This window comes from Schistocerca cancellata, chromosome 2 (genome assembly GCF_023864275.1).
Source record: "Schistocerca cancellata isolate TAMUIC-IGC-003103 chromosome 2, iqSchCanc2.1, whole genome shotgun sequence".
NCBI classification, from domain to species: Eukaryota; Metazoa; Arthropoda; class Insecta; order Orthoptera; family Acrididae; genus Schistocerca; species Schistocerca cancellata.
The window spans coordinates 8570867-8590612 of record NC_064627.1 but is presented as its reverse complement, the minus strand read 5'-3'; the positions used below and the strand labels follow the sequence as shown (position 1 = coordinate 8590612).

Sequence of the window (19746 nt, the reverse complement as noted above, 5' to 3'; positions counted from 1 at the left end):
AAACCTCCAGATTCTTTTACTATTCTGTCTAATTTGGAAATTATAGTCTGCATGTAATTTTTCGTGCAATATCTCACTTAGTAACAATCTTTCTGTAGAGCTAAATTACACAATAAGCAATGATTTGTAACACATCTTTTATGGTTCTGTTAAAATATGGAAAACTTTAAGTGGCCCACTTATTTCTACCTCTAACAAATCCTACGTAAGTGTGCAGTCGGTTCCCGTATTCTCTCCCTTAGCTATGCTACATCACGTGGTAGAGGCGGTACATACACCAGATCTTTAATGTGTCCCCACAGAAAAAGTCACACGGAGTGAGATCTGGCGATCGGGGAGGCCACTTCACGAAAGAGCTGTCCCCTTCTGTAGTACGGCCGATCCATCGATGCGGCAGCTCCGTGTTCGTGTACCCGCGAACTTCACGTTTAAGACAGGGAGAGTCCGACTGCATTTGAGGCATCAGCCATTGCTGCAACGTGTCCTAGTAGGAATATCCAGTGACAGTGTCCTCGGCGAAACAGAATGGCCTGTACAGTTTTCGACGTGACAAGACACAAAAAACATTTACCTTTGGAGAATCACGCTCAGATTCAGTGCATTCGTGTGGGTGCTTTGTACCCCAGGTTCGACGATTATGCCTGTTCACTTTCTCATCAGTGCGAAAAGTGGCTTCGTCGCTAAAAATTAAGCGATCAACTATGCCATCCCCGCCCTCATTCAATTGTTGCCACCGCAAACAAAACTCAAAACGCTTGTCTTTGTCGTCGTCATTGAGATGCACCACTAGCTCCAATTTGAATGGTGTCATGTCTGCTTTCCACAGCGTCACTGGAGCCACTTGGAATTCACGGGATGCACGACGCACCGATTTCTTTGCGCTCCTTACGAATCTCTCTCGTGCGCACTCTACATTCACTTCACTCACACTGGGACGTCCACTCCACTTTGCCGAGCGTAAACAACCCGTCGTAACGAAGTTGTTGTGCCAGTGGTAAATGGGCTTCCTTGTTGGTGGCTTCCTACCGCACTTGGTTCTAAACATCCGTTGAACAGCTGTAGCACACTTGTTTTTGGTCTAACTCCAACACACAGAAAGCTCACTTCGCACCTGAACTTGCCACGTTTGCGACTAGCAAATTACTAAACTACGCTGTGGCGGTATGCATGAAAAAAAAAAACTTTCAGGGCTTATCTTCAAAATGACATAAGTATGATATTTGTAAAACGTTTGTTTCTTGTTCCCGGACTTTATGTACACCCTGTACAGGAGGGGTAGAAGACCGGACCCGCAAAATTACAGACCAGCATACTTAACTTCGGTTTTCTGCAGAATCCTTGAACATATTCCCGGATCGAATATACGTAACTTTCTTGAGCGTCCGAGGGTTATATATACGAATCAGCACGGTTTTAGAAAGCATCGCTCGTGCGAAACTCAGCTTGCCCTTTTCTCACAAGATATACTGCGAACTATGGATGAAGAACAACAGTCAGATTCCATGTTTCTAGATTTCCGGAAAGCATTTGTGCCTCATTGCAGGCTGTTAACGAATATGGAATAAGTTCACAGATATGTGAGGGGCTCAAAGACTTCTTGAGTAATAGAACCCGTTATGTTGGCCTCGACGGCGAGTGTTCATCATAGACAAGGGTATCGTGAGGAGTGCCCCAGGGAAGTCCGACAGGACTGCTGCTGTTCTCTATTTTGTACATAAATGATTTGGCGGACAAGGTAGGCAGCAATCTGCGGTTGTTTACTGATTATGCTGTGGTGTACAGTAAGGTGTCGAAGTTGAGTGACTGTAGGAAGATACGACTTAGACAAAATTTCTAGTTGTGTGTGATGAATGCAGCTAGCTCTAAATGTAGAAAAATGTAAGTTACTACGGATGAATAGGAAGAACAAACCTGTACTCTTCGGATACAATGTGACTAATGTCCTGTTCAGCACAGTCAAGACTGTTTAATACCCGGCATAACGCTGAAAAGTGATGTGATAGGGAAGGAGCATATGAGAATTGTGGTAGAAAGGTGAATGGTCAATTTGGTTTATTGGGAGAATTTTAGGAAAGAGTGATTACTTGTAAAGGAGAGCGCATACAGCACACTGGTGCGACCTATTCTTGAGTACTGTTCGAGTGTTTGGAATCCGTATCGGGTCGGCAGACATTGAAGCCATTCAGAGGCGGGTTGTTACATTTGATACCGGTACGCTTGAACAACAGGTAAGCAGATGTTTCGGGAACTCAAATCGGAATCCCTAGAGAGAAGGCGACGTTCTTTTCGAGAGTCACTATTGAGAATATTTAGAGAACCGGCATTTGAAGCTGACTGCCAAATGATTCTACTGCCTCCAACATAAATTTCATGTACGGACCACGAAGATAAGATGCAATAAATTAGGGGTCATGCTGAGGTATGCAGACAGTCGTTTTTCCCTCGCTCTGTTTGGGAGTGGAGCAGGAGAGGAAACGACCAGCAGTGGCACAGGGCACCCTCCGCCACGCACCTCACGGCGGCTTGCGGAGTATCTGTGTAGACGTAGATGTAAGCAGTCACCGATTATCTGAGCTTTTCAGCGAATACAAGCAGCCGTGGAGAGGTGATAACGAAGCGAGAGAAGCGGAGAATGAACTCCAGTAAGTTATGTAGTTATGCCTGCTTCGAATAATGAACTCCGATAGGGGTTTTAAGTTGTATGGAAATGAATAGGTGAAACTCGTCTTTCAAACTGAATTCTATGTTAAAGCATCAGTTTTTGATAAAGTCGGAGCAGTTTTTCCAAGAATATTTGAATTATTTTCCGATGCGTTTTTGAGGAAAAAACGAGCTGTGGAACACAGATCCGACATTAGCAATCTCAAAAAAATTTCAATGCGCTTGGTTACTTCTAAACTGTTAATCAGTACTGGACAATCAAATTGACATGCAAAAAATTGTGGATGTTATTCTAAGTACTTCGAACTGTTTTGAGAGAATATTGGCTTCGACAGAAGTACGAGACGCGTATGGTACAATAGTGCCCCTCCCCCCTTTGAACTTTTCGTAGTTTATGAGTACCAAGATACTCTTCGAAGACCTGCCTATTATCTAATATAGGTTTACCTTGCAATTTTGAGTTTTTATAACAAAAGAATGATTTAAATATGGAGAGAATCTAAACATCAGGGTATTAACTGTTCAGTCGAAGCACACCCTTGGAGTGGTTGTTGAAGAGAGTACCGTACATGTTTCATAAAAAGTTGGAAGACTGAGTATTACTTCGGCTCGATGTTCAATTCTTCACGCTCTCAACCAACCATAGGTTGCAATAACACGTGCGTAATTATTTTCAGGGATCACGTTAGTAAATTTAGACTATTTGAAGCTCAGTTACATAAAACATTTGTGTGGCCTTCAACTCCGCGGTGAATACCTGCCCTCGTGGCCGCGCCGAATAAGCTTGCGGTACCGACCAATTTTTTTTTTTCTTTTTTAGGTCGACACAGCTACTCCAAGGTGACGAGTTGTTTATCAGTACGCCACAGATCAAGCTATTTGTTGCCACAACCATGATTTCGCATTCACATTCATAACTAAAGTGCTGGCTTTAATTGCAACTTAAGCCTACAGTCAATCACCACATCCTAGATTTCGAAATCATACTTGTAGGATCCTCCAACCAAAACGTTACATTCCATCCTAACCTAGACCTACAAATCAATCTCCCCCGCTCCACACGAGAAATCTTAGGCATACTAAGACTTCTCGTGTGGGGCTGGCGGGGGGGGGGGGGGGGGGCGGACGCAAATGTTACAATCAAGTGGACTGATATTTTCAATTTAAGTACAATCTCTCTCGTGAAAAACCAACATCTCTTGAAATATTTCTACTTTCACCAGGGGTCATCCATCATTCAAGGTGGACACGAATGCTATTTATAGCTCAATAATGTGATGAATCTGAGTTACAGCTACAAAAAAGAGAAATAAAGTTGCTATGTGTGAATTTTTCTTGTGACTGTGTATGTCAAAGTGTGAGATTGTGTCCATTCTGAGGCCAAAACGTCGTCGGTGGATTTCAGTGTTCTTTTAAAATTCAAAATTAATAAGAGCCGAGTGCAGGACCGTGGAGGGGTGTCCAGTCTGTTCGTCTCTTACCGTACCTCACCTCATTCCATGTACGTGCCTGGACGTGGCCCTCTACTGTGTACCAACTAGGGTGTAGTCTCTACAAAACGGAACACGTAAGCGCTGTGCACGTTCTAGTACATGATTCACTGTTTTTATGGTTTTCCTCTCACCTCGGGGTGTTTTCAGATCACCGGCTGCTAGTCCATCAGCATAGCCCTTGCAGTGTTGCATCGAGAGGCATCATGGAGTGTGTGGTGTTTGAATAACGATTAATCTACAGTCCACTTCAAATAGAGTGAGGCATATTTCCCAAATGAGCATAACAAGCACATGTGCACCAAATTCTACTTTCACTGACTGAGGCACAATTGACACATGCGATTGTTGACAAAATGTTTTATAGAAATCACAAAACAGAATGTATGCAATTCCAAATGAATGTTTGAACATCAGAGGATACACCTAGTAGCAACTACTACTTACTGGCCCTTGCCACGCAGAGAACAACATGTCAAAACCGCCAAGAACAATGACCCGTAGCATTTGACCTAATGAGAAATCATAAGGATAAAGAAGTTACGGAGGAAAACAGGCTGTATCTGTTAAGTCGGCTTCGCCATCGTTGATGATAATTAGCCATGTAAATAAAAAATGGCAATGGTCAATGGATTGTATCTTGAGGGACAGCCATCAGAGGAATATGTTGAAAGTATTCGAGGAAGGAACTATTAACTCCCAGAAGTCAGAGGTAATAGGACTGAACAGGTTGTTTCTTACAAAATGAAGGTATTTTCACCAGATTTGGTTTCAATGACAATCTAGATTTTTGTCTTTATACTTTCCACACAAACATTGTACAGATTATCGTTGTAAATTATATTATACGAAAATACCGCAATATTAATAAATAAGTTGGGAGTTATAATTTTATTTGTTAATCAGCTACAGTAGAACAATATTTTCTGAGACAACACAATACATACGCTCTTCATACGATTGTTTATTAATTAAATGTAGGGGCCAAGGAACAGCCACACTATGTGATCAAAAGTATCGGGACACCTGGCTGAAAATGACTTACAAGTTCGTGGCACCCTCCATCGGTAAGGCTGGAATTCAGTATGGTGTTGGCCCACCCTTAACCTTGATGACAGCTACCACTCTCGCAGGCATATGTTCAATCAGATGCTGGAAGGTATCTTGAGGAATGGCAGCCCATCCCTCACGGAGTGCTGCACTGAGGACAGGTATCGATGTTGGTCGGTGAGGCCTGGCACGAAGTCAGCATTCCAAAACATCCTAAAGGCGTTCAACAGGATTCAGGTCATGACTCTGTACAGGCCAATCCATTACAGGTATGTTATTGTTGTGTAACCACTCCGCCACAGGCCGTGCAATATGAACAGGTGCTCGACCGTGTTGAAAGATGCAATCGCCACCCCCGAATTGCTCTTCAACAGTGGGAAGCAAGAAGGTGCTTCAAACATCAGTGTAGGGTTGTGCTGTGATACAACCACGTAACACAACAAGGGGTGCAAGCCCACTCCATCAAAACCACGACCACACCATAACAGCACCGCCTCCGAATTTTACAGATGCTGGCAGGTGACGTTCACCGGGCATTCGCCCTACCCTCACCCTGCCATCGAATCCCCACATTGTGTAGCGTGATTCGTCACTCCATACAACGTTTTTCCATTGTTCAGTCGTCCAATGTTTACGCTCCCTACACCAAGCGAGCGTCGTTTGGCATTTACCGGCGTAATGCGTGGCTTATGAGCAGCCGCTCGACCATGAAATCCAAGTTTTCTCACCTCCCGCCTAACTGTCATAGTGATTGCAGTGGATCCTGATGCCGTTTGGAATTTCTGTGTGATGGTCTACATAGATGTCTGCCTATTACCTATTACGACCCTCTTCTGTCGGCGGTCTCTGTCAGTCAATAAACGAGGTCGGCCGGTACCCTTTTGTGCTGTACGTGTCCCTTCACGTTTCCACTTCACTATCACATCGGAAACAGTGGACCTAGGGATGTGTAGGAGTGTGGAAATCTCGCCTACAGACTTATGACACAAGTGACACCCAATCACTTGACCACGTTCGAAGTCTGTGAGTTCCGCGGAGCGCCCCATTCTGCTCCCTCACGATGTCTAATGACTACTAAGGTCGCTGATGTGGAGTACCTGGCAGTTGGTGGCAGTACAATGCACCTAATATGAAAAACGTATGGTTTTGAGGGTGTCCGGACACTATTGATCACATAGTGTATTTCCTTTTTCCTATTGAGCCCGAACTACACACGATTCATTTTCCTTTCTAACGGAACGAAACTGCGAGGTAGCAGAAAGAAAAATTCAAACCATAATGATTTGTGCCACCGACTGTATGCGTTTACTACGAAATTACTGGACTTGGCCTCCCGTGACGTTTATCGGAAACACACGCTGACTTGACAGTAAACGAGTAAGTGTTTCTGCTTGGCCGCGTCAAGAATCACGATAAAAGCTTTCGAGAAGCCGACGGAAGCGCCCTCAGTCCTATGTGCAATAATATAGTGGTTGACTAATATAACTGAAAAGAGCGTCTTCGTTTCAGCTGTCTGCAAGAAATGAGAGACTGGTACACATCGTAACACGGTTTACAAGTTTTACGATTTGCATCCGAATTGTAATTTTCTCTTTGCACGATATTTATCCAGAGATAGCACAAAAATTTTATATGGCTCGCCCAACTTGAAGCTATAGCTAGTTTGACTAGAGGCAATCGTTTTGAACGTTACCTGAGAACGGCTAATTATTCGACAGATACAAAATTTCAAAATAGAATCAGCAAGCACAATAACGGAGCTGCTGGGAAATTTGGGTACTGATTCCTGTTCCAGACGCCTAACACAAAAATTATAGAAATTAAATCAAACGGCAAAACTGCTTTCTGCATATGAAGTGAAATATCACAGCTCAAGTAATTACCACGAAACGCTTACGGCAATCATCTCTTTTTGCTAATCTGCCGTTTTACTCCCTATCTTTAACATTAAAAGCACATTTGGAGCAAAAGCAGATTTTGTTCATGTAGAAGAAACACTTACCTATTTTTAAGGCACGAGTAAATTTCTTGCATTTTACAATATGTAAAAAATGAGTATCATATATCATTTTCACAAAATTTTACTAAATTGAGAAAGAGGAGGAGGGAACATTACCGTATTGATAGTGTTATTCTTACGTGTATAGCACAGGTTCTAAGATATAGATTGTTATGTTATTTTCTTAGTGTGCTGCGTGAGTGGGCGAGGGTTGTCTTGCCTAGTCACGCAGCACACTAAAAAAAATAAGATAATTAGCTATACGAAGTTGTAGCCATTAGAACCTGTGCTATAAAGGTGCTGCTGTCTGTAAATAGCATTTAGTGAAATTTTGCGATACTACTGTATGATATTCAACTTGTATGTGTTGTAATATGTATTTTTGTATTGACATACTCCATGTGATATATATTTTTGAACTGAATTATCGCATGTCAGTGGTACAAGCTACTGTAGTGATTTGATCCGCAGGACAAAATACACTAACATCTATACATTCATACGATATACTATTTCCACCTCTACGTTTGTACTACAGCGAGGAGTTGTCGTTTTGAAAGTGCCACTTTTATTTGTTTCTTTGAGCCATCTGACTACTCGTTCCACGTGATGTGTGACTCACGAATGTATCTTTCATCGACATATAAGATGGATCTTCCCTCTTTACGGCAATTTCTCGCGTTATTCAAAAAGTCGATACGTTTACTTCGTATAACAAACGAAAATTTAAGCATATAAGTAAGATACAAAGAAAGAAATAGAAACTGACGTACCTACAGCCTAACTTGTGTAGTTAGCACAGCAATGCCTCTCTTAAATGACACAGTTTCTCTGATTAATGGAACTAGTGACGGGATTTTAACACTCTCTGTACTTTTTGGCACCGCGCGTAAACTGCCGTGCACGATATGAAACACTTTCGCTGCACTTACGGCTGCGTGGAGACAGCAATGCCGTGCCAAGTTATTTATTGTGCTGCGATTATGATGATAAACAGTTGACCTCCGATGCCAGGTGTGGTGTCACCGCCAGACACCACACTAGCTAGGTGGTAGCCTTTAAATCGGCCGCGGTCCCCTAGTATACGTCGGACCCGCGTGTCGCCACTGTCAGTGATTGCAGACCGAGCGCCGCCACACGGCAGGTCTAGAGAGACGTCCTAGCACTCGCCCCAGTTGTACGGACGACTTTGCTAGCGAAGCTACACTGACAACTACGCTCTCATTTGCCGAGACGATAGTTAGCGTAGCCTTCAGCTACGTCATTTGCTACGACCTAGCAAGGCGCCATTACCAGTTAATACTGAGATTGTAGAACCTGTACAGTCAAGAGCGATGTACACCAATTATGGATTAAAGTTAAGTATTACATCAACTACATACTTTATTTGCTACCATAAATTCCTTTACTTGTTCCAGACCTCACGCCAGTCTGCGTGAGCTTAAACGCGTGCATTTCGGCCTCCACTAGCAACACGGTGTTGGCTCTTCTGCCAACACAATACCAGGTACTGGGGTTCGTGTGCTTAGAGCAGATGAAATAGACGTGGCTTATATTAGCTACGTAACTGGTCTGCCGACAAGTTATTGTCTACCGTATGACATCGGATATTGCAAATGTAGCGCAGGCGATTGATTCTAACCACCTAAGAGATTTCACTGCGAGTGCCATAATTCATCACGTAGATCACGTGACAGTAATAGAGGTCCGTCAGAACGTTCACAACCTGTGGGAACGTGTTACGAAACTTCTGCAGGGCTTAGCGGCAAGTGAAAGTCTTGCCGTATTTTCTGCGCATCTCACTCTAAGCTACCCTCAAGTTCTTCACTATTTTTTGATAGGGTATTGGGATATCGCCGAGAAGAATGGGAGGCAGTGGTTCACACAGTTCGTGTGTAATTCATTTCTTGTGAAGTCGGGTGGGTGGAAAAGTAATTCAGTTGACAGTCGGAAACATTGACGAGATTTCTGATTTTGTCCTCGCGACGTCGGAGGCGCATAATGGCGGGACTCGGCCGACTGCACGCACCCGCCGCCGCCATCTCCCGGCTGCCTGCGCTCGTCGCACTTGAAACGTCTACGAGCAGCTTACCTCTTGTAAGTCAATCGAATACCAAGAAGCAAGGGTTTTTCTTATTCAGATGGTACGTGTACGAGGGTTTTCGGTTTTTTTTCTTTTTAGTCTCGAACTCAGCAGTAAATTCACGTAGTGTGGGTCCTCCGATTGCCTCGTACCGTTGGGTTTCTGAGCAGTCCGCCCTTACGTTTGACGTCCCTGCAAGCAGTGCGGCGCGGTTTGAGCTTTCGTACAGGCTGTGAGGGTTGGAGCACGATGGCGCAGCCTGACGGACGCCTCTGACTGAGACCGGCCTGGCCTACTGTCGGCTTCAGTTCGCTGTAAACAGTCGACAGTGAAACGTCAACGAACGAGACGCGTCTCCTCAGCGCAATTCGACGAGCTGTACGGATAATAAAATACAGGGAACCGTCGCCAGCAGCCAGAGGCACTTACGATCATAAAACTAACAACATCAATTTCACAAAGTGACATTTGTGTCTAGGTAGTGCAAGACGTAGACAAATTCTCGAACCAGCGCTTCTTGTCTACCAGTTGTAATGTAAAATTCTTCCGGTCGTTGTAGTCTTTAGTCCGAAAGACTTTTGACGCAACTCTCCACGCTGTGCTCTGCACAGCCACGGTGTGCAAACCGTTTGAATCCTGCACGGCTGCGGCAATGTAGATACAGTACAAGTGGCGCGCGTCTGCCTCATTTACCTTTTTGTAGGCGGGCGCCGATGACCGCGCCACAAACCAAACGCCACCATCACCACCACCTACTTTTAGGAAACCTGTGCCATAATTTTTTTCCCCCAATTTGATCAGCGTTTATCTGTAGTCCCAAATTTCAAACGCCTCTGTTCTCTTGTTCTTTGAACCGTTTACCGTCTACGTTTAACTTCCGTACAAAAGTTCTCTTCTTACTGTTGTCAGTCATCTCTACTGCGACCATCATCAGGTATACCACTGCCCAACAGCACAACACTACAGTGAGCCTCGTTTTACTTTTGGCGGTGTTCACCTCGTCACTTCGCTTCCAGACACGATCCATTCCGTTCAGCTTTCTTCCAGATCCTTTACTGTCTCTAACACATTTATAAATGCCGTCGACTAAACCTTCTGTCTGAAATCTTTTCCAGACTTGTCAATCAATTTTACTGCTTGCTCGATGTACACAGTGAATTACGTTAGGGGTGCGCTACGACTTTGTCTCACTCCCTTCTCGAGCACTCCTTCTTCCCCTCGATGTCCTTCGACTCTTGTAACTGCTGTTTGCTTTCGGTACGAGTTGTAAACGATCGTTCGCTCTCCGTGAATTTCAAAGAGTGTATTACAGTCGAGAATGTCAAAAGCATTCTCTAAAACTACACATGTGTTAACGTAGGTTTGCCTCTCTTCGAGGTACGAGTATTTCTTATCGTTTACTGATACTGAATGTCAACATTTGAGCGTCACGATCTGGGAGACTATTAAATAACTATAAGAACAATACCGCAACAGTATTCCTTTACCTACAAAAATGTTTTCAACGGCAGTGCTGCTGATACCCGGAACACTTGTCCGAAATTAAATTAGGGGCAACCGAGTGTAGGAGCAGCCGAGCCCGACGCCGGCCGACGTGCTCGTGGCTGCAGCAGCAGTGGTGGCACTCGGCCCGGCCCGGCCCGGCCCAGGCTACCGCGTCCCACTGCTGCACCTACCACACCACTCTCTGTGCCCACGCTCCAGCACTCGAATTGCAGAGGTAAAAGTTTGCGCTTCCCCAGAGGAGAAAGCGTGTGGTCAGCATGTGGGTGCCGATACGTGCCTCGCGAGAGACGGATACTGGTGAGGGAACTCCGAGCTGCTTCACAGAGGAGAGACTCGCTGCTTCGACACTTCAAACGCTATTCACTGACTCAAACACAGTACGGTAAAAATGTTGACACACCCACAGTTGCTGTGGCACTGCTACTTACAGTTAAGTCTGTCGGCAGGTCGGCAGACACTTCCAGCGACGGGCTGTCAAAAATAACTGACGCCAAGAAAGTTTCCCGGACGCCGTAAGATGTCACAGTTTTTATGAGTTCCTCGGAGGTGTTAAATGCGACCGCTGAAAGGAGAAAAAAATCGTTGTCAACATTAATTAAACACGATGTAATCACACACATTGCTTAAGTGTATGGGAAATGCGCTAAGTTTGATGCTAAAATTATTTACTTCAGTCGGGATGTGATGTGTGGTGCCGTGTCCCAGCCACGCCCACCACGCCTGTGCGCTCGCCAGCCCGAGAACAGTTTCTGCTGGCAGGCACATCTAGAAACGCTGTTTTCTGGCTAAATATTATGTTTCTAGTGGCATACATCGCTGTTTCGACAAAATTAGTCATATCAATTATTTCATACACTTATACACTCAAAATTACATGTTTTGCTACCGAAAATACGAAACTTATACAGAGATCGATGGCTTCATTAGGCCTATTATACACATCTTTTTAACTATACACAAATTGGCATGCTTGATAATGAAAACATCAGGGTCATTACACGTGAAATCAAACAATAAAAAATTAAATTTGAACATTGATCATTTCGAATTTTGAAATTATTTGTCATTTTATTCTACCTGTCAGAATAATGAAAAATCCAAAATTAAATATTCTATTTCGTCTTTCCATTTTAGAATTCTGAATTTTTAAAGCAACCAATAATAGTGACGTTTTTGTCATGCTCTGAAATCTTAAAAAGCCTACATCCCAAAAACTATTCGAAAAACAGAATTGAAATTTTGTCTGCTTTATGTAGTTTCTTCTAATGTTTAAAAATGTGTGTTACTTTACTAGATACAAAAAAACATTCAATTTTCCAAAACCAATTTTTTTAATTCTTAAAATTTCAAAATTTGAAATTTTTGTTTCGAAAAAATGTTTCTCATACACTTTCTATAATGTGTGTGCTAAATTTCGTGATAGTATTCCAACGAGAACATAATGAAATAAATTTAATTCTACTTAAATTTCCTTTGCCATCTATATTACAACTTTTGCAAACTGGCTGATAAAACGATGGTTCATAAAACTAAAGTTAAAATGATATTAAAAAGTTATTCGTGGTGCCATTTTTGCAGCAGAAAAATGACTTCTGCAAGCTGCCCATTAACAATTTTTTATTTTACTTGTGCACCCAGACCAATTTCAGCTTATTTACAAGGTTTCTTCGGTGTAAATCAGATCAGTCTCTAAAGCTGTTTGTCTTACAATTAATTAATTACAAGTAACATAACAGAAAGATCGACTACCAATAAACAATAATTAAACAAAATTTTCAATTTTATTGTCGGAATAATGAACTTCAGTAAAGATAAGTTCTTGAAAGAGAGTTACCAACGCACTGGAGGGCGGAAAGAGGAGCAGGTTGCTGCAATGCAACAAATGATGCACAAGTCAAGCTTATGTGTAGCAGCCTTTCTGAAATAGTAGTAGTGGCATTTTACACAGAATGCAATAAGATTAATTATAGTCTGAGGACTAGAGCACCAAACTTTACCGGCATGCATTACTAGGTTTGTGCAAGTGTATTTAAAAAAAAATTGTTCCTTCATAATTAATGCGCTAATTTAATTTGTACTGTGAATTTTACATTTTTATACCTCTTGTAGGTTTCGTCTTGTTGATGTTTTTTGATTTATCTTTCTTTCATTTCCTAAGAATACGCACTGTGAATTGAAGTGGTCAAAATCTTGTTGCAATCCCTTAAAAAGAAACTCTGGATGCTTGATCTGAGCTTAGGTACTGAAGATAGAATGAAAATCTACACTTCATGTAGAGAGAAATTATCAATGAAAGAAAACCTGAATTACTGATAACTGAAACCATCTTATGGTAGTTGTAGGTCGATTGATGGCTCTGAGTTTGTGGATGCTGAAGAAGGCTTGCATTTGTTGAACTACTCTTTGGCTTCAATACGGAAAACCTCAGTAATAAAGAAATGTATCATCTCAAAGAAATATTGCAAAGATGAATCTGATGAAATTGTAAGTAGGCTGTTTAGATTTTTATATGGGTAATGCCACGTAGCGCTCTATATGAAAATCACTGGCTGTGCTGTGTGCAGTATGTGGCTAGTTTGCATTGTTGTCTGCCATTGTTGTCATGAACTGCTACAGCTGGATGTGAACAGCGCGTAGCGTTGGGCAGTTGGAGGTGAGCCGCCAGCAGTGGTGGATGTGGGCAGAGAGATGGCGGAGTTTTGATAATTTGTAATACTGGATGTCAATTATGAATATTAAGGTAAATACATTGTTTGTTCTCTATTAATATCTTTCATTTGCTAACCATCCCTATCAGTAGTTAGTGCCTTCAGTAGTTTGAATCTTTTATTTAGCTGGCAGTAGTGGCGCTCGCTGTATTGCAGTAGTTCGAGCAACGAAGATTTTTGTGAGGTAAGTGATTTCTGAAAGGTATAGTTTAATGTTACTCAGGGCCATTCTTTTGCAGGGATTTTTGATAGTCAGATTGCGTTGCGCTAAAATTATTGTGTGTCAGGTTAAGCACAGTCTTGTACAATTGTTCTAAGGGGACGTTTCATATTGTACAAATTGTTCTAAGGGGGCGTTTCAAAATGAGAGTAAATTTAAGTGAAACTTCTTTCAGGGAGAAACAGATGAACATCAGAAAACATGTGGCTGTGATGATGCACAGTCAGAAATAATTGACTCGTTTAAAGACAAGTTTTTCATTTCTAGTAAAAGTGAAAAAAGTTTAGTGCTGACTTCCCTAAACAAAGTTGGTAGTTTGGAGTAGGCAACTAAATGGTACAAAAAGAAAATAGTGGAAGAAAGGAGAATACAGTCTACCCCTTATCCTTAGCTTGGATAGTCCTTGTCTACTGAAACAGTTCTGTTAGTGAAAGAGTTTTTTGTAATGATAATAGTAGCAGGTGAAAACCTAACATACGTGATTCCATTTCTGTGGGAAAAGATGGTGATGACAAGCCTATGTATATTCAAAACAGATTAGTTTTAAGAAACCTAGGAGATGCGTACAAACTTTTCAAATCAAATTGGATTCCCAAAATTAAGTGTAATAAAGCCAAGTATGGAGCTAATGGGACTCACACTGTTTACATTTTTAAAGCTCATCCAAACGTGAAAGTAATGATAGTTGGAGCAAACATGAGGATAATGTACAAAAAAAATAAAAACCTAAATTTTCAAGAACCTGTAGCCACTACTACACACTGACATCGCAGTCGGCGCGTGCGACAGTGACTCGCCTCGAAGTTGGTGCGCGAGTGAGAAATGAAGCCAGTATAATGGCGTCCTCAGGCCGCGCGTTTCCGTCGCTAGGGGCGCGGTGACTCGCCTGCAGCGACGCGCCACACTGGATCTTACAATAGCAGAGCAACTACCGATCTTCACTCTTTGTTTTTTGTAGACATTCTGTAACTCTTGTTGTTTATAGTAACGCTTGTACACAAGTGGAAATGTGGAGAGTTAATGAATCTGAGGTTGCATCTCTCCTTTGAGTATACGGAAATTCAAGTGCGAGATTTTCTCACATAGTTATACCTCTCGTCAGTGGTGACCCACGACGTAATTTTGCGGTACGGAATTATCAAACATCGATGGAACCGTCTACATTATCAATCTTGGCAGTGCGCCTCCCGTGCTTTTAGCCCCACAATCCCATATTGTGGTTTGCTCAGGGGGTGGAGGGGGCGGGCGGCTGGAGGTCAATACCTTCGCCAATTTCGCAACGAAGTGGACGTCGGCACCGTTCCTGACAACCTCTTGCGCACGATTTGGAGCAACCGTCTGCCGGCCCACGTAAAGACCATCACTGCTACGCAGTCGGACATGTCGCAGAACTTGCTGACCACATTCAAGATGCCGTCCCGCCGAGCTCGCAGGTCAGTACAACAACTGTTCCTCCCAGTGTTTACGTCTATAAACCCTACGGTGTTACGTGGCGATTACGATGCCCTGGCCGCCAAGGTGGATCTCTTAAGTGCACAGACGGCAGCTTTGCTTCCACGCGGAAATACGGACCGCCGTGGCGGGCGTAGCCGACGACGCTGAAGGCATACGGCGTCCGTGTCTGGCCCTACAGTTTGCTGGTACGGCGAGAAGGCGGGAAAGTGTACAAGCCCGTGCGCTTTAACAAATGGGAACAGGGGTCGTCAGTAGGTGCCACTGACTGCGCCTATTTATAACAGATCGGACCTCAAGAAGGAAATATCTAATCGATACTGGATCTGATCTGAGTATTTTACAGCGGAAGTCACTCTGCTGCTGCAGGCCACGCACGGCAGACAACTTAGCAGCTGCTAACAATGCAGAGACCCAACTCAAGGTATACAGAGTGAGGGTAATTTCCAAGAATGTTTGCATATCGAATCCGCAGGCTCCAAACGATAGATATCGAACGTGTGATTCTAAATGGATACAGCGACTTTGGAAGTGAGCGATATGAGCTGTGTTTACAGTGGTCACTACAGCAATGATAAAAGTAGAGCGTTGACAAAATATTTGTAAAGGAAATAACTTACCTCATTCGTCGTCGACGTTGTGAACAAGAGAAAGTCAATTTGATGTGTATGCTACTGGAGGCATATCCTTTTTGGTGTGGGATCAATTAGAATCTGTCTATGTCATGCAAAAATATGTTTAAGGTGTCACGTGAGTAGGGGGACAACAGGGGTGTGGCCCCACTCTCCTTGTTGCCAAATTAATTCCAGATGGCAGATCCAAGATTGCGGCAATAATGGCGGGAAGTTCAAATTTTGGCGAGAAAATTGGTCAGTTAGACTACCTCCACTAACCTAACCCCCTCCTCTCCCCCCGCCCCCCCAGAAAACGGCAGGAAGTTCAAACTCCATCAGTACAATGCAACACACCACAGATACCTCCACTAACATAAGAAAATGGCGGGAAAATAGGTCACTTAAAGTACTGGGGCAAAGATGGTTCTCGCACACTCTGCATTGTTGCCAGATGTATCCAAGATAGCGGCGATGACGTCATCCAAGATGACGGCATGTAGACTTGGCAACAGCGCAGGACGACATCCAATATGGCGGCGATGACGTCAGCTGATGACGCAAGTACCGTTATCCAAGATGGCGGCATTGAGTGGGAAAGTGCCACGCCCTCCTCCCCCCAGAAAATCGTCAGGAATTTCAAATTCCAACAGGATAATGCATCACACCACAGTTATCTCTAATAACCTAAGAAAATAGTGGGAAGATAGGTCACTTGGCCTACCTTCACTAACCTAAGCCACCTCCTCTGGGGAACTGGCGCCAAGTTTCAATTTTGGCAGTAAATAAAGGTCAATTCACATATCTCTACTAAGCTAAGAAAATGCCACGTAAGAAAGGGCACTTGGACTGACCTCTGTCACCCAACCACCACCTCCTCCTAGGAACTGGTGCCAAGTTTGAATTTTGGAAGCAAAGAAAGGTCCCTTGGGGATTCGCTACCAACCTAAGAAAATTGCGGGAAACAAAGCTCACCTCCACTAACCTAAGTCACCCGGTCACCACCTATTCGTAGGGTTTGGTGGGAAAAGGACCCAGCCTGCACCAGGCTGATGCACAGAGGAAGGAGTGTACTTTATTTATTTTGTAGCAAGTTACTTAGGGATGGAGTATATTTATAACAGTGATACAGACACACGCTCTGACATGCAACACAGCATACAGACCTGAAAACTACTCCTACATAACTCATGTATAATGCTCTATACACACACTTGCTAATTGTAAACTGTCAAAAATAATACACTGCACAGCATACAGACTTGCAACCCACTCATAAATAATTCAGTACACTAATGACCAGAGAGCCAAACAACTCATAAAATGTCAAAATACGAGGGCGGTTCAGAAAGTAACCTCCGATCGGTCACAGTGCGGGTTGTGGGGGGAGTAGCGACGCCATCTGTGCGTTCACGCGCTCAACAGGTCAGTCGGCATCAAGCCGTGGTCGAGTGAACGTCGTACCTGCGCTAGTTTAGTTTTTGTGGCAGTTTGAAATGTGTGCTGCAATAGAAAACCCCGCCAAATGTGAAGTGCGTGCTGTCATAAGGTTTTTTACAGCCAAAGGATATTCTGCAGCAGCTATTCATCGTGAGCTTTGTGACGTGTACGGACCAAGAGTTATGAGTGAAGGAGTTGTCCGTGAATGGGTACGTTTATTTAAAAGTGGACGAGAAAACGTTCATGATGAAGAGAGGAGTGGTAGACCATCATTGGTGACTGACGAACTCGTTCAGACAGTTGATGCAAAAGTTCGTGAAAATCGACGTTTCTCAATGTCGGAGTTGTCTACTGGTTTTCCACAGATTTCTAAGACTCTCTTGTACGAGATAGTGACAGCAAGATTGGGTTACCGTAAGTTCTGTGCACGATGGGTGCCCAAAATTCTTACCGACCACCACAAAACTCAAAGAATGGCCTCTGCATTAGACTTTCTGTCACGTTATGAGGACAAAGGAGAACCATTGTTAAACAGAATCGTGACCGGTGACGAAACCTGGATTAAGTACGTGAACCCTGAGACAAAAGAACAATCAAAGATGTGGGCACATTCAAATTCGCCTACCAAACCAAGAAAAGCCTCACAAGATTTTTCTGCCAGAAAACTGATGGCAGCGGTGTTTTGGGATGCCAAAGGGGTGTTGTTGGTTGAATTCATGGAACGTGGTACGACCATTAATCAAAACGTGTACTGTGAAACAATAAAAAAGTTACGACGGGCTATACAGAACAAACGCCGTGGTATGCTGACTTCCGGTATCGTTTTTTTGCACGATAACGCCCATCCTCACTCTGCTCGCAGAACAACGGCCCTTCTTGAGTCCTTCAAGTGGGACGTTATCAACCATCCACCTTACAGCACAGACCTGGCGCCAAGTGATTATCACCTCTTCATGCATTTGAAGAAATGGCTCGGGTCACAGCGGTTTGATGACGACGAAAAGCTCAAAGATGCGGTCACAGGCTGGCTCCAGGCACAAGCGGGTGATTTTTATGCAGAAGGAATTTCAAAGCTTGTGAAGAGATACGATAAGTGCCTCAATCGCTATGGAGACTATGTAGAAAAATAGTGCAAAGATGTAGTTGTAAGATGTATATATTAAAATATTATTATTTAACTTGGTGTATTGTTTTAAATCAACCGGAGGTTACTTTCTGAACGGCCCTCGTAATAATTCAACTAAAAGACTCTGCAAACATGTTTGCTAATCGTCAACTGTCGAAATAATGCACCACTCTTTATTTAAACAATTAGAGGCAGCACCACCATCCAGTGTGTACACCATGAGGTCCGCACTCCAACTGACCTAGTAGACAGTGCCACCACCAGAGGGCACTGTCGTCCAAGATGTCGTCCATGACATCAGGTGATGACGAAGTACAGTTATCCAAGATGGCGTCAAACAGTGTGTTTTCCACAACGTCTGGACCTAGTACTCAGTACCACCACCAGAGAATGCAGTCATCCATTTCATGACGGAACCCAAGATGGTGGGGGTAAATAGCAGGAAAACGACTTTGCCAGTGCTGAACATGAGTTTTTATTTTGCAGGCAGTGTTTCCACCATGAGATGTAGACTCCATCTGGCCTAGTACACAATACTCCCACCAGAGGTTGCTGTCATCCCTCCTGTGATGTAATCCAAGATCGTGATCTGGGGTGTGGCAAAATGGCAGGGAAACAACTCTGGACACAAGTCTTTATTTTGCAGGCAGTCTCTCCACCATGAGATCTAGAGTCCAACTGACCTAGTACAAAGTACTGCCACCAGATGGTGCTGTCATCCCTCCTGTGAAGTTATCCAAGATGGTGGTCTCTAGGGGGAAAATGGTGTGAAACTGACTCAGCCTGCACTGGCCTGCTGGGGAGAATAAGGAAGGAGTGCACTCTATTTATTTTGGAACATTTTATTTAGGGATGGAGTATATTTATCACACTGACACAAAACACTAGCCCTGATGTGCTTGGGGTCACAATACACAGTCTGCAGACATGCAAACAACTAATTTTCCGAAATAATTTCAGTACAGACCTGCAAACTGCTCCTGAATAATGCAGTACACAGATGTGCAAACACAAAATCAACACGTAAAGTGGCTAAATAGCACATAGCACAGCCTACAGGCCCACTCGCAACAGACATGTAACAAAAACACAATCAGTGCCTTCCACACCCTGTCACAGGAGGTTAGCGGCTACCCCTGGAAGTGTCGCGACCATCAGCTGTCAAACCACACACAGCTGCCCTCAGGCATGAGGTGGCGACATCCCTTTCATACTTGACACCTGAGAAATTCCTGTCTAAATGCGTGTTTACCTAAACGTCGGTGCTGACACTGCAGAGGCGTACACCCGCGAGTTGCTGCCATACGCAAGTGAAAGTTGTCTCTATTTTCGAGTATACAGTCACTGTTATACTGACGTTTCTGATATTTCTATTTCCGGAGCCACTGCCAACAGCAGAG

General features: G+C 43.6%; 1 protein-coding gene across 1 annotated transcript in view; it reads right to left on the bottom strand.

Moving 5' to 3' along the window:
* The window catches only part of LOC126161297 (phospholipid-transporting ATPase ABCA3), a 787342-nt gene that overhangs the window by 624120 nt on the left and 143476 nt on the right, over positions 1-19746 (bottom strand). Inside the window, exon 4 of the mRNA XM_049917041.1 lies at positions 11218-11351. Within this exon, the coding sequence (XP_049772998.1) occupies positions 11218-11351 (134 nt within the window). The remainder of the gene's footprint in view (positions 1-11217; positions 11352-19746) is intronic.